The sequence below is a fragment of the Tachypleus tridentatus genome, chromosome 7 (assembly GCF_004210375.1).
Source record: "Tachypleus tridentatus isolate NWPU-2018 chromosome 7, ASM421037v1, whole genome shotgun sequence".
NCBI classification, from domain to species: Eukaryota; Metazoa; Arthropoda; class Merostomata; order Xiphosura; family Limulidae; genus Tachypleus; species Tachypleus tridentatus.
In genome coordinates, this window is record NC_134831.1 from 37,042,606 (window position 1) to 37,068,514 (window position 25,909).

Here is a 25,909-nt window from a genome sequence, read left to right on the forward strand (position 1 = left end):
CGTGAAATCACGAGACACAGTTTATCAGTTTGTACAATAATCACAGCTTCTAGGCTTTCTAACACGTTAAACCATCATACTAACTTTAGCGTTACGAAAATAACTGGGTTATATTTTATAAAAACACTAAATGTAGCGTTACGGAAATAACTAAGTGATATTTTATATAAAAAAACATTAATTGTAGCGTTACGAAATTTACTATGTGATATTTTGAAATTCTATTTTGGACGTAAACAAAATAAACATATTTTTAATGCTTTGAACAGCTCCGTTGAACTTAGCTTTGCAAAACATACCTACTTAATGAAATATACAACGTTAACCTGATCAGTGCCGTAGACGAGATAACTCGTCCAAGCCTATCGGTAACACAGTACCACGGACGAGTTAATTTGTTCTCAATAATATCTATCTTCAACGCTAGATGTTAGCATTATACATGTATTTGACCTACTTACATATTGTTTTACTTTCGATCCAAAATGGCGTCAAGAAAAAGGATACAAAATGAAGAAGCATTAGAGTTGTATTTTGAACTTGGTTCGGAGTTGCCGTAGCAGCTGAAATACTTGGCAGTCAACAGGTTAATTAACATGAATCGATAACATGCTCTTGACTTTTTATAGTTGAGAGTGATTAATTAATACGATCTCGATTGGGAATAGTCGTTACTGAACATTAGATTACAGAAAAGAGATGTTAATTGTGTTTCAGAGTTGAACAATAGAAATGCTGTAAGTTGTGTTACAGATCTGAACAATAGAAAGGCTGCCGATTTTGTTACAGAGCTGAGCAATATTAAGGCTGTAAATTATGTTTCAGAGCTGAAGAAAGGAAAGCTGACAGTGAACAATAGACGTAGTACTTGTAGAAAGGCTGCCTATTTTGTTACAGAGCTGACAGTGACTGACGAGTACTGGTGTAACAGTTACTGACCTCAAACCGATTACATGAAACTCCGTGAAAGAATCTTAGAACATTTCCCATGAATTCCCAGACGAACCACACCTTTCTCTCACCCGCACCTTTCAGCGGGACATGTAGAACAACGTCACGTTCACGAGCTGTCTCTGCCTTTCTCCCTACTCATAAAGTGGACTTATTCCGCGTGCACACTTAGGATTTAAACAAAACATCGGGCCTCGTCTCGTGTTAGAAGACACGGTTAGGAAAGAGTTAATGTCTTACAAACATTAGGCTAACATGTGTTCAGAATGCTGACGTTATCAGGTGTCAGGGTATTTATACAAATATGTTAAACCGAGCTGTATTTGTCGTTTAAAATAAAATGTAACCTTGACAGAAGAGAAAATGAAATGTTTGGCAGGATATCGATCAGGAGGTTTTATTTTGTGGGCGGCACTTTACATCCAAGTTGTTAGTAAGTATTAACAAATTTGAGACTTACTATGTAAAATATTTAAAATAATGATCGACATAATTGAGTGACTGTGAAATTTTATTGTTTCGTAAAACATTAATATTATTTTTAAGAAATGGCAAAAGACTCTTGGGAAATCTTAAATCATAGTGTTGTGATAAATTAAAAATTTATAACCTGAGAATTTTAAAGCAAAGAAATTTGTATATATAACAAAATGGAATCTTGGATGTCCAAGAAAACGACATCTCTATCGTCAGTGATGGGATTTGTGGTATAACTGGAAACTGCATGATGTGGTGTACTTTTGTCTATGGGAAAAGAAAACTGTTCGTAGGATGTAGTGCACTTTTGTCTATGGGAAAAGAAAACTGTTCGTAGGATGTAGTGCACTTTTGTCTATGGGAAAAGAAAACTGTTCGTAGGATGTAGTGCACTTTTGTCTATGGGAAAAGAAAACTGTTCGTAGGATGTAGTGCACTTTTGTCTATGGGAAAAGAAAACTGTTCGTAGGATGTAGTGCACTTTGTCTATGGGAAGAAAACTGTTCGTAGGATGTAGTGCACTTTGTCTATGGGAAAAGAAAACTGTTCGTAGGATGTAGTGCACTTTGTCTATGGGAAAAGAAAACTGTTCGTAGGATGTAGTGCACTTTTGTCTATGGGAAAAGAAAACTGTTCGTAGGATGTAGTGCACTTTGTCTATGGGAAAAGAAAACTGTTCGTAGGATGTAGTGCACTTTTGTCTATGGGAAAAGAAAACTGTTCGTAGGATGTAGTGCACTTTTGTCTATGGGAAAAGAAAACTGTTCGTAGGATGTAGTGCACTTTTGTCTATGGGAAAAGAAAACTGTACCTAGGATGTAGTGCACTTTTGTCTATGGGAAAAGAAAACTGTACGTAGGATGTAGTGCACTTTTGTTTATGGGAAAAGAAAACTGTACGTAGGATGTAATGAATTTTTATACATGTGTATATATAATAACTTGTTTGACAGTTGTTAACAGTTAAATACGAACTTTTCAAGAAGTAGCTATAGTCCCTAACTCTGGAAAATTATAAGTACAAGCATACACTCGAGGGAAAAACTATTTATACGTGAAAAATTAGGGTTGGTTTTATTTGAGAATATACTATTTATATTAACTTAAATCCACCATTTAGCAAAAAACTTTACTTTTAATTCAACAACCTGAAACATTGGTAAACGTTTCGACTTTTTTACTTTTAATTACCTAGAAGATTATACAAATTTGTAAAAGTAGTTCATCCAAATGTGAAGCTTGTACGCATATTGTCCTATCGTTTAAAGCATCTTCAATCGGGCGAGGTAGTAACAGTTAGGACGGAAATTCAAAATACGCCTACAAAGATACGTATGGAAAAACTAATAGAACAAAAACCTAATGGTATTGCTATTTCTTTCTTAGACTATCGTTGGAACATAGCGAGTTTGTGTGAGAGTATGGCTGACGAGAAAATGAAAACAACAGGTGTGTTTATGTTTACACATAGGGGATTCGCTCCGCAAATTTGGTAAACAATACGAAAAAGAATCTAAATGGCTTTTATAGAGTGGGAGGTACCAGGTACGAATACTTGACATACCTCAACTTATTCTGTCAAACTGTTAACAATTGGAATTATGGATGAGTTCTTCCATAAAGGATTTGTTGAGTTTAAAAAGTAAACCATGTTCCAGTTGGTCCAGCAACTAGAAATATATATTTTTCATTTAGATAATTATTTTAAAAAATGGATTTTCTACTTGAAGATGGATATTCCACACCAAAAAAAAACAAAAAACAGCCTATCAGTTAGATGGATTTTGTTAAGAGAAAGTTCTTTGTGACCAAGTAATTAATTAAAACTTGCAATGTTAGGTAAATACTTCTCTTTGACTGCCTTCCTTCTAGTTAGCAGCTCAAAATTAGGGGCACATATTCTTGAATCTTGTGTTTTTGGCCCAGGTATAAGATACCGAAATACCTAGAACTATAGTATACTCGCACAGAGGATCCATGCTAAGTAACTATGCTCTTGTATTTAATCATTTGTCATCTGAACAAGTTTCTTCTGAAACCAGAAGTCGAATAATTGGTTTTGAGTAAACAAACGTTATACTTTACAGTCGAACACTGGTTAATTGGCACCGCACCATTTAGGGCACATGTTTTCGGCCTCTCTCTCTTTTTACTATAGTTTCTAACGAAAATAAAACTTGCAATAAAGGGCATCTCGACATACTGGATAGTGGGCAGTGTGTTTAGTTTCATTCTCTATATGGACACTTACTCAGTAAAGGGGAGGACACTTATCTTTGTATGTCTGTATGGTATACTGCTAAATTCCATACATCCCAGAAGGATGAAAAGTATGAAAAGTATTCGAATACTTGCTATGGTTATTGGTTTGGCTCTGAACCATATATTGTAATAAAAGGTTTAATATATTCAAAGTGTAGTCTTATTACTCTTGAAAATTTTCTTTGGAAACACTGCATGAAACATAAGATGGTATATTCTACATTCTATTCTCGGAGCAGAGGTCATGTCAGCTTATTTCTGTTCACGTGCTTTGTTTCTCCCTAGAGTATGGTATTACGATGTCACGTAAACTGTCTAATGACACAAGCGTGACTTGTTGCTTTATCTTCAGTGGTTTTCTACTTCAGTCTTTGACAGTACAATAAAGACAGAAAGTAAGTGTGGTATATTTAGCAAACCTTTGTCGACGATGTTCCACGTCACGGCAAGGTGCAACTCGCAAACACCCATGTTTCGCATGCAGTAATGCAACTGTGCCAATAACAAAACTAAAACTTAATAATACTTATAAATGTCTCCCTATTAATGATATTCATAAATTAAAAACTAAATACAATGGAAAGCTGAGCCCACCAATGTCAATAACATATATTTTTAACACCTGTATGCTAATAAGTGTCATAGGCCAGTTTAACCCTGAAGAAGAAAGACCCATTTTCCAAAGCACTCAGATTAAATAGATTTTATCGTTATATATATATAGGCTCAAGAAGTTCCACTTGCTAATATGTGAAACCAACTTTTAAACAACATCCAATAGCAACCCTACTCCTGTAAAGGGTACGCCAATGTTCAACTAACTTTTCAACCTATAAAAGTGAACGGGGAAGGAGATAATTGGTTGTAGTAGGAACGGCGCAAAAAGTAAAAAATGAAAACAACCAAAAAATTAACAGATTCGTGAGTTAGTACATAGATGAGCATATGTTTTTATGAGTGACGCAGATTTTCGTATGGTAAGAAATCTAGAGGTTACGAACTACACAATTAAAAAAAAAAAACAGCAGTTTTATTAGGATACTGACATCAGTTAATAGGTAAGAAATTCGTGCAACGCTTGTTTGTTTGTTTTGAATTAAGCACAAAACTACACAATGGGCTATCTGTGCTCTGCCCACCACGGGGATCGAAACCCGGTTTTTAGTGTGTAAGTCCACAGACATAATACTGTGCCACTGGGGGGCACGTGCAACGCGACGAAGGCTGAAGCATTAAATAATAACTTCAAGTTGGCTGTAGCGTTTATACGAACATGATGTGTGGTACAGTGGACCTACAGAGTTTATACGAACATGATGTGTGGTACAGTGGATCCTCGCATGCATCCCGTTACCACAAAAACCAACTTCGCCCTATGAGGCCGTGGGATGACAAACAAATCTTGTAATTTGATAATACCAGAATATCCCAGATACTGAGGGTGGCCTCTGACTTTTCGCCTTCTAGTCTATCACTTCAAAATTGTGGACGGCGTAGTTAATCCTATAAGTTGCTTTACACTAACGTTCAAAAACTTTCACAAGCGCAATTACTGAACAATGAGTTCATAGAAATGAAACTTGCTTTATTAATAAAGCAAAGTGGAAAATTGAGCCTCGTTTTACGTAAAAACATTAAATAAAATAAAGATTAAATCGCACTTATAACGATCACATCTCCCTTTTCGGTCAAACAAGTAGCTCAAGAGATGGCGGTATTGACAAATGTAGATAGACCTCATTCAACTTTGTGAGAGCGCTGTTTTGGGCCACCGATAAGCTCGAAGCTTTATTTACAACGGTAAAATACAAGGTTCGAAACCCGCAGATAGCACACTGGGGTAGCTTGTGCTTAACCACGAACAAATGTTTTGCGGAATCTAGCAAACAAATAAATAAAAACTGGTTAATGTCCCTAGCTTTAAAATGCTATATAAAATATGTCTCTTGAATAAAAGATTCAAAGTTTTATGAAAGTGTGTATGTTTTCTTATAGCAAAGTCACATCGGGCTATCTCCTGAGTTCACCGAGGGGAATCGAACCCCTGATTTTAGCGTTGTAAATCCGTAGCCTTACCACTGTACCAAAGAGGGACTGTTTTATGAAAGAAATCTCTTGTAATAAAATTATGGAATATATCTGACTTTGGGAAACACACCTAAAGGTAGGGCTTGGGAAAAGTAGAAACAACTATCTTAGTCAATAATAAAATTTAATATTTCTGTAACAAAGATAAATTTTTCCCCTAAAAATTAGGAACAAAAACAAAAGGGGATAACCCTTTAAGCAGAATAAAACATTTATAATGGATTAAAATGTAGTTCAAAGAAACAATTTCATCATAAGGGTAGTGTTTCTTAAACAATAAACTAACTTATAAAATGGTATTTCTAAAGAACCTCGGGTACTTTATTCAACTAATAACCATAGATGATACCGACAGGCGTTAGGGAACCCCCACACACACACACACATGCAAAACATAAATATTTTGTCCGTCTGACGCGACTGAAGTTTTAGTTGAAGCAGTTACCTTAAATATATGTAACACGAAATTGTTTCATTGTTGAACCTGTGGGAAAAGTACCGACAATAATTTATTGTTTGATATGAAGCAAGACGTAAATATGATTATAATACAGTAGGCTTTCGGTGAATAGGTCTTTACAATATCTGGATAATAAGTTACGAATTATTTTTCACCTGTTGTTAATTTAGTTTAGAAATTAATATTATTGTACTTGACTGCTTGACTAGCTTTGTTCAGTTTTCTCTTTCTGTGTACTGTTTTCATTGGGGTTTTTTCGTGCCAAATACATAATTTGATTTGTTTATTTAACAGCTATTATTCGACTGAATGTTAAATAATAGTTTAAAAAAAAAAACTTGGTTGTTTGGAATCAAGGACAAAGCTCCACAATGGGTTATCTGTGTTATGCTCGCCACGGGTATCGAAACCTCGTTTTTAGTGATGGAGTCCGCAGACATACTGCTATAACACTGGGGAGCAGTTATAGAGAACCGGACTTTCAGATTCACTATTCACACACGCGCGCGCGCTCTTAGTGGATAAAATAAATAACTATTCAGTTGTTTAGACAAATTCGTTAATTAAGATTAATAATTACTGAGATAAATGACAACTTTTTATTGAGGAAATCAGTAAGATTTTATTTTTTATGAAAGTTTGAGTAATTGTTTTCAAAGTTCAGTAAAGAAGCATCAGCTAATTGTTACGTTTCTCACTCATTCGTAGATTGAACTCAATAATTATTGAGGTAAATCTGGTGGTTCTTTTGCTGATATTAATCCAGTGATTGATTTTAAAACATATTCAGTGATATATTCGTGTAACTTAATTCATAATTTCATCTAATTCTTGAATACTCAATTGAATCAAATCACTCCAAGTGATGTTTATTGGTTTGTTTTGAATTCAGCACAAATCTACACAATGAGCTTCCTGTGTTATGCCCACCACGGGTATCAAAACCCGGTTTTTAGCAGTGCGAGTCAGCAGACTTATCGCTATGCCACTGAGAGGGCTCAAAGTTATGGGATGTCAGAATATATCATTATTTATGATAAAAGTAAAATCATTGATTTATTATCTATATAAATCAAGATCCTAATCGCCTTTAACAATATAAAGCAGTTATTTAAACCTACATGTAATCATTGTGTTTTGTCAAATCCATCCAGTAACTTTAAGAAAATCGATGTTGTACGTTTTGGTAAATTATGTAAGTGATTCTTAATGTAACTTCAATTAGCGATAGTCTTTTAATTTGAATATTCAAGCGTTAAGGTTTATATTGATTAATTCACTTATATGATAGTATTGATAAATTAAGGAAGTTTTATAAATGATGAGGATAATAAAAAAAAACAACAACATCAACATATAGTACTGATGTCTTTAGTGACTCAGTTGTATGTCTGCAGAGCATGGATACTCTAACAAGTATATTTGTGCTTAACAGTAACCAAACTGAACTAGCAGCGATATCTTGTCCAAATACGTTTAGTAAACTATTTTGGTTCTTATTTGTAAGTCATTTTTAAACATAAAATTCATTTAGATGGCATTTTTATAATTATCTTCGTAACTCAAATAACTGTTGGTGTTTGTTCTAATGTTCTTCAAATAAACTCACTTCTTGTTGAAACTTATCTCAGTTTTTCTTTTATAACACGTTACTTTAGTTCGTTTATTTTATGAGAAGTTATTATTCATTATTACATCTTTTCATTAAATTTGAACATCACATTATAAACACTCGGAGGTCCGGCATGGCCAAGTGGGTTAAGGTGTTCGACTCGTAATCTGAAGGTCGCGGGTTCGCATCCCGGTCGCGCCAAACATGCTCGGCCTTTCAGCCGTGGGGACGTTATAATGTGGCGGTCAATCCCACTATTCGTTGGTAAAAGAGTAGCCCAAGAGTTGGTGGTGGGTGGTGATGACTAGCTGCCTTCCCTCTAGTCTTACACTGCTAAATTAGGGACGGCTAGCACAGATAGCCCTCGAGTAGCTTTGTGCGAAATTTAAAAAAACAAAAAATAAATCTAATTATAAAGTATCTTTACAAAACTAATTAAATGTACTACAAAGACCATTTGCACATAAAAAAAATACCTTTTTGCATCACTTTTTAACACTTCATCACATGATATTTCTCTGCTAATAAATATCGCGCGAAATATAACTAATCGTAACACAACGTTACTTACTTTGGCGATATTAATGGAGGTAACTTTTAAAATTTCACTAGACAAACGAAATGCTTTAATTTGTTCCTTTTATGTGCAAAGTTTTGTCTAAAGTTTGTTCCCTGGGCAGAATTCGGACTCCCTGAGATGTTGGGTTTCTCTTAAAACATCTTAAACTATCTAAACATGAAAAGTTACGGGTTGCTTAAGTTTACACCCTTTTTATAATAATCTATATACAGTTAGTTATTGACCAAAGATGTGGAACGTTAGCCATACCCTCAGGTCTATTGATTTAAGTTATTTTTCCATAGTGTTCAGAGTTGAATCAATCAAGATAAGTGGCTATTTTAACACCACCAGCCTTATCAGAGTTTCCTTTAAACGTATATAATGAGCGTGTTTTAAATATACTAGAAAATGCACTGGAAGGAGTTTATTAGCATTGATATTGTTGTGTTAAAAGTACAGTTTAGTTTCGTTTAACAATGGTAACAATGCATCTACTATCGTTTGGTTTATTTTTGTTTAACAATAGTAACAACGTCTGTTACTATCGTATTATTTATTTTTATTTAACAATAGTAACAATAGTTTTGTTTAATAACAGTAACAACGTCTGTTGCTATCGTATTATTTAGTTTCGTTTAACAATAGTAAAAACGTCTGTTGCTATCGTATTATTTAGTTTTGTTTAACAATAGTAACAACGTCTGTTGCTATCGTATTATTTAGTTTCGTTTAACAATGGTAACAATGCATCTACTATCGTTTGGTTTATTTTTGTTTAACAACAGTAACAACGTTTGTTAATATCGTATTATTTAGTTTTGTTTAACAACAGTAACAACGTCTGTTGCTATCGTGTGATTTGCTTTCGTTTAACAACAGTAGCAACTTCTGTTACCATCGTCAGCTGTTTCGGCTCATCACAACAGTATCCACTTGGTCATATGATTTATTATGGCTGCAGTTAATTGGATGAGTAGTGTGTTTTATTTAATTAATAGTTTCTTTGTGGCTGTTAATGCAGATGTATAAAATGTATATGTATATACAGAGTGGATTATAAATGAAAAATTTTATATCCTTAACTAAACTAGTTATCTCAAGCGCTACATTTCCTTACATAGAAATTTCATCAAAGGTACACTAGCCTTGCTTTTATTATTATTCCTATTCTCTATAACAGTAAGAAGTTGATGGTTTGGATAAAGTGTATAAGATGTTATGGAGATTAACAAACAGATGGTTAGTTTTGATACTTGGACTGAAATTATTGGACATCTTCTGTAACACTTTTAGAAACTCTTATTCAAGCTTTCTTAATAAACCGTACGACTCTTCACGTGTATCAGAAATTTTAAACTTTCTCAAACGAATTTCCTCACTGAGTTCCAGTGTTACTGATTCATAATTATATGTTGATGTCGTAGCAACATTGTAAGGAATATCTGTGGAAGATGGGGTCCCTAAAGCATGACAGCCGCGAATATAAATGACGATTAAAGTATTCGCCGATACAAACAAAAAATAAATTTGGAAAGCGCATCTCCAAACGTTCCAGCTAATTAAATAAATAATTTCTTTCAGATGTTGATAATACAGCATGCTGTAGACAAAATAATTTTACGTGTTAACACTACACAGTGATTTTAATATTGTTTCAAGGTAAAAGAAACGAAATCTAATTTCTGTTTTAATTAAGACACGCATATGCTAAAATACACACTGTTTTCAGATTCAAGTGATTTCTTTCCTAGTGATTACTGAGTTTCACAGCAGTCGGTTTTCTACGTTCTGTTGGAACTGAAAGTTTATTGCTTAGCAAATAAAATATTAAGTCATTTAATTAAATGTTCGAGGAAATTAAACCAGTGGATCCTTCAGCAAGTTTATTAGGCTTCATTGTAATTAAACTTTCTCACGTATATATCTTTGTTCACGAGATATTTTAGATGGAGCTTAATGTCCATTACAATGATGTGTACCCATTATTCTATGGAAACCTCCGAAAAAAGAAGAAAATGGAAATCTGCGTAGAAGAGTTAGTAGTTACCAAGTTAAAGCTCTACCCCGCCGCTCAAGTAATCTCAACTTTCCTCCCTGGATTCTTTAAAATAAGACTGAACACGTGAAGATTTGGTGAGATAGGTTTGTTTGTCGACTTTTTTTTTTGCCTCTGGTGACTCTTCTAAATAAGACTGAACACGTGAAGATTTATATTTCTGTGGTGGGCACACTACAGATAATGCGTTGTGTAAGTTTGTGCTTGTAACAAAAGAGAAATTGAAAGATAGGGTTTTATGGAAGTTTGCCCTCTCTTACTTTTCATTTATTAAAAGTTTGGTTGTATTTAAGTTTTCACGCAAAACTATACAAAAGACTTTCTGTTCCTAACCCTCTCCAGCTCTTGGGCTACTCTAGTCTGACGTAATAAGGAGATCTTGCTATCAGTTTGAAAAACCTTTGAACTTAAAAGTGTATGACGTGTATTAGCGGCAACGAATAGTGAACCATGAACCTTCGGATTAACACATTAAACGCGTTAAACTCTAGGTTATGTTCCGGTCTTCAATAAGTGATATTAATATTTGTCATATGTAAGGCTTATAGACTCCAAAACCGGCGTTTTATAGTTTGAAATAAACAGGATGCTTGCGCGTGTAATAAACTACATTGAAGAACTAAGAATATGTTGCAGACTGAAACATAGGTCAACACTACGTTTTGTTGTAGTAAATCACTCGTTGTATGTTTATTAAGTATAAAGTTACACACGGATGTAGAAATATCAATCATTTAAACTCGCACTTTAAAAATGTCATAGCTGCTCTGCGTAACGATTACGTGTTTAGCCTTCATATAAATTCAGAAATATTAAGTGTTGTTGAAAACAAGCTTCACGTGAATAAAAAGAAACGACAACATAAAACGCAATGATATAGATTAATGCAGACATATTTTGACTTAATCACTCATAAGCTCGACACCACAAACTACCTGTAAAGTTGTTTTATACTGTAATAAATAAAGGTGTTTGTTTGTAATTAATCACAAAGCCACAAAACGAGCTATTTATACTCTGCCCACTACGGGTATCAAAACCCGGTTTCTAGCATTGAGTCCAAAGACATGGGAAAGAAGTAAAGGAAACAAAGCTAAAGGACAAACATCGTTTGTATTCCACACCAAACTAGATATAAATATTTTCATGGGATTCAGACATACTGAAATTTACATCCAAGAGTCTTTATTATGCTGATAAAACACGTAAATCTTGAAAATTGACACTGCTATTAAATCATTTTAAGCATCGACGTATGTTTCCTGACGTCAATAAAAGGGACCAATGTTGTCTTATTTTTCTGTGTTTAAAATATATAATCTGTTGCCTGTGGTACACAATAATTAGTATTTTTTTAGTTTTCATTTATGAGGTTTTGATTGCTTAATATTTCTATGGTAAACCTAAAAATACTAAAGTAATATTTCAATTATGATTGTCGTATCCTTTTTCTCTAGGTCATGTTCAATTTTCTAATCTATACTTTGGGTCCCTCATTGGTACAGCGGTAAGTCTGCGGATTTACAACGCTAAAATCATGATTTCGATTCCCCTCGGTGGACTCGGCAAGTAACCCGGTGTGGCGTTGCTGTAAGAACAAACACAGACTATAAGTTTGGTGATCTCATTGCGTGCAAAATGCTTTGCGCTTCTCGTAATATGAGGAGGCTTCATCTTTTTAGATGTGATAGGAATCCTGATAAATCGCTGTCTATTATACGAATACTCTTCAGCCCGATACGTGAGTGCAGCTTTTCATCTAAGAGATTGAGTGAGTAATGGAACAATAAAAAACGTTCATCTGAGGTACATGGAGTCAGTACTCATGACAATCATTTACCATTAATAAAGAGATTCAGTTTTTGAACTTTCCAATTCTCATAAAGTTCCTTAGGAAAACGTTTGACCATTTTTATTTTAATATAAACTACTTGGGAATATTAATGTAGCAAAACAGGCTTTGTATATAAGTAGTAAAAACTCTGAAACTAGTTAAAATTAGAGCTATTGAGTTTCTGAAACAGATATAGAAGAAATAAACTTGCAACCCTAAGAGCCAAATGAGTGTAAAATGAGAAACAGTCAGTTTACAGTTTATTCTAAAACACAAATTGTAATTGGAAATAAAAAATCTTACATCTATCAATAAAAGAAATTTACAATCTTTCATAAAATGTTTTTATGTAACTGCGTCTCGAAGTCCGGCATGGCTACCTGATTAGGGCGACCCGCTTGCAATCTGAGGTTCGCGGGCTAGAATTCCTGTTCCTCCAAACATACTTGCCCCTTTCAGCCCTGGAGTCGTTATTATATGCGATCAATCACATTAGACTAACCCAATAGTTGACGGTAGGTGGTGACGACTAGCTGTCTTTCTTCTAGTCTATTACTGCTAAATTAGGGACAGCTAGCACAAATAGCCCTCGTGTAGATCTACGCAAAATTCAAAATAAAGAAACAATTGTGTCTACTAATATTCATTCTTAACTCCATGAGACCGAACTCGCAATATATGGTGATACTGGTGTTTAAAAATTGAGATGTTGGCTTATAGTACTTCTGGTGATTTAACTACTCTTCAAGTAAACAAAGAAGTTCAAACAACGTTGCTTTTGTTAGTTTGAGTCTTTAATCGGGCATCTTGGTACGAAAAACCTTTTCCATCAGTCAAACTACAGAGAATGTTCACTCGCTTCTCAGTTAAGATTTATAAAGATAACCTCGTTGGAGTATCAGGTACTCCAGACATATTGGGTTTATTGTCTCCATATACGGTTTCAAGCTGCTAGTAACACATAAACTGCATGACCGCGCCAAGTCTTGTTATTATTACCTGTATTGTTTATGTGATAAAGTATTCAGATATAAATAGTTCAAATGACCTTAACTTTCAACTTAATTACTTATTTTAATTATTGTGATGCATTCTTATGTTTCATATTTTCATGAATACTTTACGAGAGAACATACACTTTGATTTACTAAACACGCTTAATGATCTAATATAAAGAAACATTTGTTTAAATACCGATTCGAATTTGTTTTGATTTATATGAACTCGAAAATGCATTTGTTAATAAGTCATGATGAGCTCATTTAGAATACTCCGTAATAAGGGGCGTTTAGAAGAAACGGAACAATTTTAAGATAGGTTTTCTAGAAGTAAGTTTTCTACTAAAATTCTTATCGTGAGGAACATCTAGAAGAGACGTGACCATTAACCTCCATTAGGACAGTTGCTTTGGTTATTACAAAGAATGGGATTGAAAGCCTTCTGTATGGATCTTTTTCGTTTACAACATTAGTAGACAATAACTGACCTTATTGGTCTGAGTGATTGCATAAACTCTTATCACTATGTGGGAAAGTGAAAAGGTTTGTTGTTGTAAACATTTTACACAGACAAGTGACCTGAATGGCCTTGGTATGTGTAGAAACTCTTGCACAAACAACATTGCGTGTTAAAAGTCATCGTCAGTTTGGTATCACATTATTTAGTGATAAGATCGTTACTGTTATAACTAAATTTAATGTGAATCAAACACGAAAGTTTGTATTTACCCAAAATTTATCACAAACTGGTTTATACAGTTAAATACCGTTTAACGTTCTACAAACAGCGCGATGAGTTATACGGTCATTTCTTTTCTGTTATATTTATTAAACTTTTGATTTTAAATCAAAATTTAATCTAAATTTTAACGTTAAAAGTATCACAATGAGAGACATCAGGCTATATTTATTTTTATTTTTTTAGTTCTAAAAATATACACTTATAATTAACTATCTTACAAAGCTCGTACACTGTGCTAACTAATACAGTGACATTATCAACAGACTATATTTAAGAGATGGGGCCTTTCATGCTTGTTAAACCTAATAAAACACGGCCTGTAAAATCGCATGTTACACATACTAAAGACCAGTAGAGGAATGTGTAATGTTTTTTACTCGCACAGTAATATTATATTTATCTTGCCATAAAGGACATAACGTGTAAATGTGTGTTTTCTTATAGCAAAGCCACATCGAGCTATCTGCTGTGTTCACCGAGGGGAATCGATCCCCTGAATTTAGTGTAGACGTGCCGTTGTACTAACAGGGGACGGTGTAAATGTGTATTTATTATTTGTATCCGAAATAATAAATACAATGTGCCACAACGTAGTGATTAGAAACACAAACAAGAACACTGCTTCCACTAGAACTGTACATAATGATTTGATTATATCTTTATTGATACAATTTATAAATATATTACTAAAAAATGAAGTTCTTAAAATTATTTTTCAATAAGCTTATATAAACCTTACAATGGTAAACACTCTTCCCTTACAGAACTTCCCAAAAAAATCCATGTTTAGGAAATATTCACTTTTTATATATATATGTTTCAATGAACATTACGATTATTAATAACTATCACAAATAATCGCCTATAGGACTACTTTCTGCTAGTATATAGAAATTTCAAGAATATGATGCTATAATTTGTTTTTTTGAATTATTCAATCGGGCCAGCTGTTTTATAAAGGCCCAATCTATCTTTCATTCACCACTTGTCACTGAGTTATACCGGTTCTGGAGAATCCCAAATATAATATACATTCCACCGATATATTAAGCCTAGTTTTATTTTTGCGATTTCTTCTTGGCCGAGGTAGTGAGGAGGAACGGAATTCTCCGAAAACTGGTATATCCGGTGAGGAGTGGCGAATAAATAGCGCTTTCCCTTAATTTTTTTCTTTAGGATAAAATAAATGATTTTACACAGCAATGCCCACTATCTATTGAGAACACTTACACATTGAAACAGTGATAACTTGTAACCAAACTACACAGATTCGTACAACATGTTTCACCTAGCTTCAGAAAAACAGTTTTCTAACACAAAACAATCTCGACGAGTAAACATAGTAAACAGTAATAGAAAATACATCAAATATTTTCTTGTTCGATACATTTAAACCCTATATCTTTTTTTAATATTTAATAAAAATGCGTTTTACAGATTAAAGAATTATCTCCATTAACAAAACTACTTTACCCAGGATGAGCACAGCGGAGATGACCCAGGTTTTAGAGTTGGTATATTGTAGTGTACACCAGATTACTGAAAACGCTAGTATTTCAAGAATTAGCGTACAGTGTGTGCGGAGCTAATGACAAATTACTTTTTAAAATGACACTAAGATATTATGTAATTGTATGGTTACTGCTGTTGACAACATATACAGTTACGACAGAAAGTGTTCGCACCCCTGCGTCCCGAGTGATTTTTTTGCTCATAACTTAAAGAATCGCGAGTAGGCTAACAGAAGTAAAGTATATTATACATGTTATACTAACGCACATCTACATAATTTTTTATGTAAATTAAACGACAAATAAACTGTTTATAAACAAATAACCAAAAATAGGAGGAGCAGAAAGTGTTCGTACAGTTCATAACGTGTGAAAAAACTGATATTCCTGTAAAAAGTTTGTTTAGTTTGGCGAATAAACTACATTATACCATTCCAGAACTAGACACTGGGTTCATAATTATTGGAATTTAGTCAGCAAAAAATATACTTCCGGCAATTTAGCGCCGTCTCCGTCATTATCTGCTTGGTCATCATGGCGAACCTGAAACAACTGTCCAGTGATTTAAAAAGCCGAATTATTGTAAAATACAAGTCTCGTATGTTTCTTTCCAGTATTGCTACACAACTTAATGTGCCGAAATCTACTGTTCAAAGTATAATTGCCAAGTTTAAGCTTACAGGATCAACTGCTAACCTCCCTCGTTCTGGACGCCCACCAAAATTCCAGACAGAACCAAGAGGAAGGTTCTCAAAGAAGTTAGTAGGAACCCTCATTTAGCATGGAATGACGTACAGAAACTGGTAAGGGAAATTGGGGTTGAAGTAAGCACCTCTACAGTTATGAACATGTTAAGCTCTTCTGGGTTCAAAGCATGCCGTTCTCGTAGAACTCTATATTTAAAGCCTGTTCATTTAAAAGCACGATTGAGGTATGCAAGAAAGCATGTAGATAAACCCTTTACCTATTGGAAGAGTATTCTTTGGTCACACAAGACTAAAATCGAGCTTTTCGGCTACAATGATGTTCGCTATATTTTCCGTAAGAAGGAGGAATGAAATCTTCCAAAGAACATCGTGCCTACAGTTAAACACGGAGGTGACTCGATCATGCTATGGGGTTCCTTCAGCTCTTCTGGTGTAGGCAGCCGTCACCGCGTCAACGGAATCATGAAAAAAAAGAAGAGTGCGTTGATATATTAGGCACTTGTATCAAGAATGATGCTCGGAACTTGCGGCTTGGGCGTCGTTGGATCTTCCAGCACGACAATTACTTTAAGCACGCATCGAAATATGTGCAATCCTGGTTGCAGAGGAACCATATAAACGTTCTGGAGTGGCCATCGCAGCCACCCGATCTCAATCCAATTGAAAACGTTTGGCATAAGTTGAAGACCAGGGTTCATCAACGTCATCCGAAAAACTTGCAAGAGTTGGAGGCCTTCAGTAAAGAACAATGGAAGGAAATACCAGTCGAGTTCTGTCAAACTATCATGGAGGGCTATGAGGAGAGATTGCACCATGAAATTCACCTGAAAGGCTAGACAACTGATCGTTAAAGTAGATGCACGAACACTTTCTGCCACTCCTCTGTTTGATTATTTGTTTATAAACAGTTTATTTGTTGTTCAATTTACATAAAAATGTATGTGTTAGTATAATATTTACAATATACTATACTTTCATTATCCTAATCGTGATACTTTTTAAGCTTTGAGCCAAAAACTATTCACGACGCAGGTGTACGAACACTTTCTGTCGTAACTGTAGTACAAATAACTGTAAACACGTACACCGATACTGGAATGTTTCTTGTTCGTTTTCAAATATTTAAGTATTTACTCAATATCTACTACTGATCTATGCAAGCTATCTATTTACTTAAAAACCATACGTGGTTGAACAGATTTCCTGCAGAGTTGTTCACTACGATATTTATGTCGAAGTAATTCTGAGTTCTGTGATTTATTAAGTTCAAGAGAAGGAAATAGGGAGACTATAAACAACCGTACTAAGATACTAGGAACGATATCCATTCCGTATATTCACACATACATTGTGTGTACTCACTTTTGGTCTAAAGAAAGTAACTTTCTCTGGATCCAAAATTGTTAACTCCATCAACGTTTGTTCCAGAGCGACTAAAATCTTGTATTGTTTAGTTAAAACGTAACAAAATATTTACCCAAAGTGACTAGCATTATCCACACCTGATTGGTTATTTACTTTTGATAATTAGGATATTTGTAAACACGTGATATCACTGGAGGTAGCTGCTGTTTACTTTCGTACACATTGTATAGTTTACAGCCATACACCCCTACGGGCAATACTGGTGTTATCTTAAGGAAATAATATTGGACAAAGGTACAGTTACAAACACCTTTTGAGTACATGTGATGTGAATTCTTCAAACACCTAGAATAATTAAAGTTTTGAAAAACTTTACATTAAAATAAAATGGTATAAACTACGTGTAATTGCATGGTACGTATCTAATCTATGAGCAATATATGTTGTTATGAAGCATACGGGAAACGAAACGTTTATAACTGAAAGTGCCTGTTGTATTGATACTTCAAAATAGGATGTTAATCACCATGTTAATATATGTAGTGTGCTTTATTTTCAGTGAAAGAACTTTTATCCAGTATTATCCAAATCTGTTTGGTTTTGTCAAGGAAACAAATATACAAATATTCCATGAAGTTTAATATAAGTTTGGTTAGTCGGGTTATTTCATAGTGCAGTTATGTGAGAATTTTTTACTTTCTCGCACTTTCTCGCACATATATATTTATATATATATATATATATACATGTATATAATTTTCAAAGCCAAGTGTAGCCTATTAAATACATTATTTTTGAGCTAATAATCATTAAAAATGGATTATATCAGTATCCGCTGGATATTAGAAAGTTTTATTTTCTAGTACCGTGATTCTGTGAAACTGTCTCAGGTTTTATTGAAACACATAGAAGGATTATAGAACATTAAGTTAAACTTCATTAAATCACAGCGAGTGGATGACTTGTCTTTTTCACTTCCGAATTTCTTTTTCGTTTAACTTTCCTTTGAAAGCTTAAAAATTAACTATCATTATGCTCCCGTGCTATTTGTAATATCATACGTAAATGTTTCATACATAACTTAAAACGAAATTTATTTCTCTATAATAGGGCAAGAGGAAATGAAAATAAATTAATAACTTAAAATAATCACCTTTTTATAAGAATGTAGTAAATTGCATGGAAACAAATAGAGTAACAACCTTCTACGAATCCCCCAAAAACATAATTAATACAATGAAAACAACGACAGCGGATGTAAGATATTGTAAAGGATTTACTGCTATACAGTTATTTCTATATCTACGTTTATCTCTGTTTAATGCATGTAACGTATATTTCTGTGAAGAAAGAAAATTGTATACATTACTCTTGTTGGCAAATATCATAAATCTGATACATATCGTAATTCAAATAGTCGGAAATTTTAATTTATAAATTATTTGAAATCACAGTACGTAACATAGTAAACAGGAGACTCGTCTGAGATAAATTAGAATGCGTAACAATATGCAGATAATCAAATTAAAAAAACATTTTTATTCAAGTAATCTACAAAAGATTGTTTTTTAAGTTAAAGATGACAATTTCTAAAAAAACTAAGATAATACACTCTCATGACACTGTGTATGAAGTTGACACAACAGAAGAATGAAAATTAACCGCAAAGAGTGCCTAATAACTCTGCAGAAATAACACTACCCTGGCATATAAAATACTCCAAATACTCAATAACTAGGAAAATATAACATATAACATTATTAATGAAACGGAAAAAAAATACCTAACCTCTTAACAAAACAAGTACATAAAAGCAATAGAACCAGAGAAATATGTAAGATACCTAACCACTCCATAAAACGAGTAACTAAAAATGATAGAATCAGGAAAACGGGAAAGATACCTGACCACTCCATAAGACGAGTAACTAAAAATGATAGAATCAGGGAAACGGGAAAGATACCTGACCACTCCATAAGACGAGTAACTAAAAATGATAGAATCAGGGAAACGGGAAAGATACCTGACCACATCATAAGACAAGTAACTAAAAATGATAGAATCAGGAAAACGGGAAAGATACCTGACCACTCCATAAGACGAGTAACTAAAAATGATAGAATCAGGGAAACGGGAAAGATACCTGACCACTCCATAAGACGAGTAACTAAAAATGATAGAATCAGGGAAACGGGAAAGATACCTGACCACATCATAAGACAAGTAACTAAAAATGATAGAATCAGGGAAACGGGAAAGATACCTGACCACATCATAAGACGAGTAACTAAAAATGATAGAATCAGGGAAACGGGAAAGATACCTGACCACATCATAAGACGAGTAACTAAAAATGATAGAATCAGGGAAACGGGAAAGATACCTGACCATTCCATAAAACGAGTAACTAAAAATGATAGAATCAGGGAAACGGGAAAGATACCTGACCACTCCATAAGACGAGTAACTAAAAATGATAGAATCAGGGAAACGGGAAAGATACCTGACCACTCCATAAGACGAGTAACTAAAATGATAGAATCAGGGAAACGGGAAAGATACCTGACCACCATAAGACGAGTAACTAAAATGATAGAATCAGGGAAACGGGAAAGATACCTGACCACATCATAAGACGAGTAACTAAAAATGATAGAATCAGGGAAACGGGAAAGATACCTGACCACTCCATAAAACGAGTAACTAAAAATGATAGAATCAGGGAAACGGGAAAGATACCTGACCACTAAATACAATCATTTAGATGAATTTTATTTTACAGAAACGTTCTATATGTATAAAAGTTCAATTTCTCTGTTAAAGGGTACGTTTTATCTTCGTGATACGTAACTGGATCCATTAAAAACTTGTGTGAAAGAGGTCAAATAAATGTTTGAGATGAAAAATGTGTAAAACACAACACGTGTGGACGAATCGTGACCTTTCATAGAATGTTTTAAAATATTTTTGATGACTTCAGACTTTGAGATTGAGAGAATCTTCCTGCTTGTTAAATGAACAAATCATTATCGGTCTACTGACACTTACAATTGCCAGATTTGTTTTAACTGCTAGTATAAAAATGTTTGGGCCTGGCATGGCCAAGCGCGTAAGGCGTGCGACTCGTAATCCGAGGGTCGCGGGTTCGCGCCCGCGTCGCGCTAAACATGCTCGCTCTCCCAGCCGTGGGGGCGTATAATGTGACGGTCAATTCCATTATTCGTTGGTAAAAGAGTAGACCAAGAGTTGGCGGTGGATGGTGATGACTAGCTGCCCTCCCTCTAGTCTTACACTGCTAAATTAGGGACGGCTAGCACAGATAGCCCTCGAGTAGCTTTGTGCGAAATTCCAGAACAAACAAACAAACAATAAAAATGTTCACATGTACCCTGCAAAAGTTGTACGGTACTGAAATGCAGCAATTATTTTAGAAAATATATTCCGTTTTTCAATTATTTACTTCAACATCTTTTTAATGTGTTTTGCATAATATAATACTGGTTGTTAAAAATTACTTAATTAGGTGCTTATTTTGTTTATTAGAATTAAATAAAGTACGAAAATGTAATTTGTCTAACCCTAAATGACACAACTGTAAGCGTTTCAATACTTGTAGTTGGTGTATAATAACAATAAAAGCCAGTATGGAATTGAACAATGTACTGTCTCGGTATCTCTCGAGACGAGCCTTCACCTTGTTAAAATGCAGACCAGCGTAAGCGGTGGGTAGCTCGGTAATAATTAATGTTATTAGAGATAATACATGGTATTAAGGACACTAAATCTACAGGAACTGAGTAATAAACATCGTTCATCAGGGTCTACAGTTAATAGAATTATAGTCTGAATTAGATCAAATATATGTTAAAGCACACTTAATGGTCTCATTTAATAAGTGAGCTTTAATATTTCTTCACATACAAAATCATCAGACAGCATCAATTTATAATCATGAAATGTTAATGTACATAATTATTTCAAAGGCAAAATTGATCTTCATCTAATGAAGGTTAGATTTAAACTTCCTTTAATATATTGTTATGATTTTAAATGTTTAGAATATGAACGAAGTTGAAGTAAATCATCTCTTTTTCCAAGCTGTAAATAAACTACTGTGGTGGTGGTTTCTTATTAAGCACAATGCAATCTGTGCATTGCCCACTACGGTTATCAAAAGCTTGTTTCTAGCAAATTATGTCTGTAGACGTGTCACTGTTCCATTGGAGAGTACACCAGTATGGAAACGTTATCCACATATAGTGACAAAATAGGCTACTGATTGCTAAGATGCTAATATACGTGGAATTCAAGAAATTAGCTTACTTTCTATGTAGATATCAAATATTTTATATTTAACTATAAACAACAAAGAAAAAAGTACGAAACTTTAGAAGCACAGATGTTTGAATAAACAGTAAAGTATTTTATGTCCTAAGTAACTACTAATGGATGACATAGCCAGCTATATAAAAGTTATATTAAAATTAAATATAATCTAATTTCATGTTTTAGTTGCTAATGTGAAACAATATAACTTTGCTTTATTATTTAATAGAACGTGAAAGAAGTTAACTTTGCTATATTATTTAGTTTGGTGGTTCATATTGGTAATGATTCTATTTAATTGACACGTGTTATATTTACTTTGGTAGTTTATACTAGTTTGTACTTAACTGACGCGTGTTTATAATAATTAGTTTGGTAGTTTATAGTAGTGTTTGTACTTAACTGATGTCTGTTTATCTTATTTAGTTGATGGTTTATAATAGTGTTTGCTTGTAATTGACGCCTGTCTACGTCATTTGTTTAGTTTCATGGTTTATAATAGTGTTTGCTTGTAACTGACGCCTGTCTACGTCATTTGTTTAGTTTCATGGTTTATAATAGTGTTTGCTTTTAACTGACGCCTGTCTACGTCATTTGTTTAGTTTCATGGTTTATAATTGTGTTTGCTTTTAACTGACGCCTGTCTACGTCATTTGTTTAGTTTCATGGTTTATAATTGACGTCTGTTTGTTATTTATTTAGTTTTATGGTTTATAAAAGTGTTTGCTTTTAACTCGTACTTGTTTATGTTATTTAGTTTGGTGGCTTGTAATAATGTTTGTATTTAACTAACGCGAGTTTGTATTTATTAAAAGTGAATCACTTCCTCATGCTAATATAATTTTACATATAGTTCTCGGTAATTACGAGACTGTATGTAATAAAATATTATATTTCTGTCATGAAAATGTATAGAATATTATTAATTGATTTAAAACGTTTAGTACCTACAGCTATTAATCTATTAACTATTTTATTATATTTAAGGCTTCAGTACATAAAGAAATCGCGCGAAAGAAAGAAAATCGCATTTGTGGGAGATAGATCTTGCATAACATACATACTAGTGTTCCATAAACATGCTCACATTTTTCGAGTTACTGCTCTTGTAAACGCATCTAATACACTTTGAAGTTTTTCATTAATTTTAACAGTAAAGAATCCCGTACCTGTATAATCTAACATTGTAATGTCGGGGAGGAGGTATTTATTTTACGAAACAAACAACTGTGAGAGAGACGGTATTTGTTGCTTTAGTTCTGGTGGTGTCCATGGTAAACATAACAAATACCTAGAAAATGTAGCCATTTCGTTATAAACATCTCCTAACTGAATGTGTTTCAATGCAAAAAAAGCATTTGTTCATTTGAAGTCAAATATCTCTTTTAAAGAGTGTATAAATGATCTAAATTAAAAAAAAACAAGAAATTTATGTTTTCCAAACAGTCAAGTAAAAACACAACATAATAGAACATATTTACCCCGAAGCGTTTGTATATATTTAGACTCTCTACTGTGTTCCAACTGTGTCTAGATTGATAAAACCCAGAACCAAATATGTGAATTCAATTCGTTATCACAGACGACTAACTTGCTTGGAATCAATATTACTGTCTATAATACTTGATTATTTATTCTATTTTAGGGATACCTGATTAAGAACGGTATCATAAGCTTTGTTATCGATGTCGCACCCTTTCATAGCAGATCGACCTAATTAGTATTTAAACAAAGACCTAATAACGATAAAAGCCGTTAATATGAATTTAATAATGTTCATTCAATATACCATTACCATTGATAAATTTCAAAATAATTCAGTTTTGGTTAATAACCATTTCATTTCTATTGTGTGTTTTCTCGTAGAAAGCCACATCACACTATTTGCTGGGTTCCCCGAGGGAAATCTAACTCCTGATTTTCACGTTGTAAATTTGAAAACTTACCGCTCTCCCAGGCGGAGACGTACTTTTATAGGCTACATCATATGAAAACGTTATGTTTAAAGTTAATTACACATTTGAAAAAATAGAAATTAATTTATTTAACTCTTGACCAAATATCAGTTAGGTATATGGATCAGTTTCATTAATGTACAACAAACAGTTGAAGGGGGCCTAACATCCTAAACCAACATACACGCAATAAGCATCATAGCTGTAAAACCTTTTAACTCATTTAAATCATTATAACTTAATACTGAAAATACAAGTGATGTTTACAATCGACACAATACATGAAACGTGTTCTTAAAGGTTTTACAGAAAGAAGTAACAAAAACACTAACTCTAGCATTACACACGTGTATGTGTTACTGACAGGAAAAGCCTTACTCAATAATGAGTTCTTGGAAGGTGCACTTGGGCAAAGTCACAGGTAACGAGTGTTTATCTAATCATATCTACCTATTGATTAATTAACACTACTGTCTTCTTATATAGCAAGTTTTCTCCAAATATATGTATATTTGTGTTTGTTTTCACGAATTAGTTTCTCCATCTCTGTGTGTCGTCACGAAACTGCACTATTTATGTCTCACCATGAAACTACTTCTATTTGCGTATCTAGTTAGCAGGCCATCACTTATCAATAGTTTGATACAATTGTACGCTTGGATGTAAGATTTCGTACCTATTATTGTATGTCTGGCTACTGTATCTGTGGAACCACCTAACATTTTTGTTAGTCTTCGGATATACCAGCTCTTTGTTTTTGTAACAGTGTGTTTGTTTGGTCAGATGGTTCACAACTGTATTTGTTTATGTTACGATGGAGGCCAACCATCATTAGTTTATGATAAGTTGGAAGGAATAATTGTTTCTATGAAGCCTACAGGTATTAAGTTTCTTATAATGAGCTTTACGTGTTGTTTACTTTCAATCGTGTATGGAAGTTTAATCCACCAGAATGAAATAGGGTTAAATTATATCGTTTATATTTTTTCATAACATAGATAATAATTAGGGTAAGTTTTGTATTCGACCACTTCATTCACAATTCAAACTAAATTGTAAAGTATTTTCTATATATGCATAGATTCACGTTTGTTTTTTTGTTTTGTTTTTTACTTTTTTGCAGTTTGTTTTTAACAACATTAAAATTATTAATAGAAAAACTGTTATCGGTGCTAAAATAAAAATGTAGTGAAGGTCAAATTAAAAGTTTTACTCGATTTACTTTAGCTAACCTGATGATGAATCAGAAAAACTTGTATTATCCCTAATCTATTGTTGTCACTAGTAATTAAAAAATGTATTTTTAGCAACGTTTTGAAATTATAATATCTGGTTACAAATTCAAAAGTACATACTAATAATGTTCTCCATTGTAAAAGATATAAATAAGTAAATAACTGTCATCTCTTAACTGAAAACACGCATAATTTGAAATTCTAGATGAATTCGAACGCAGGCTGAACTTAAAAAAGGCTTAGACTTATTTTATATTGTTCTAGAAATCTTAGCTTATTTATTGATAATTTTATTCCACGACCGAATGTTAGATCTCTTTTCAAAAGTTTTTAATATGTTGTTGTCCTAAATGTATACTCAAGTATATTTGCATCCGACATTTGTTAACATTCGTTGAAATAAAGTGCGCGCGCATTTAGATAATAAGGTGCGATTGCATTCTCAAAACAGACAGAAACTTATTATTATTATTATTAGAACAGATGTAACATCTAGTAATTCGAAGAAAATATGATACTGAAGTTAAAAAAAAACAGCAAGAAAATGTGATTGAAGGTGAAGTACATCAGAAGAAATGGACGAACCACTGGTGCCACAGCTTGTGTGTTGTGGGGAAAGAAAATTGTTCGTATTTTGAAGCCGGGGTTGTGAACTATAAAAACTATCTCCCGCTGTTCAGTCAGACAAAAGCAGTAAAATACTTTTAACGGGTGGCGCTCTAGTCTTTTATTTCAGAATTAGAAAGGAATATGTGTGAATACCCCTTTG

At 33.5% G+C, this 25,909-nt stretch overlaps 1 protein-coding gene across 3 annotated transcripts in view; it reads left to right on the forward strand.

Annotated features, from left to right (window-relative positions):
* Positions 1 to 1,113: 1,113 nt before the first annotated feature.
* Positions 1,114 to 25,909, forward strand: part of LOC143255444 (uncharacterized) — a 66,061-nt gene continuing 41,265 nt past the window's right edge. The window contains exon 1 of one of the 3 annotated variants that reach the window (XM_076511117.1): positions 1,114 to 1,384. In XM_076511117.1, coding sequence (XP_076367232.1) covers positions 1,315 to 1,384 — 70 coding nt within the window. In that variant the 5' untranslated portion in view covers positions 1,114 to 1,314. The remainder of the gene's footprint in view (positions 1,385 to 25,909) is intronic. The other 2 variants (XM_076511118.1, XM_076511119.1) reach the window with 2 other exon arrangements.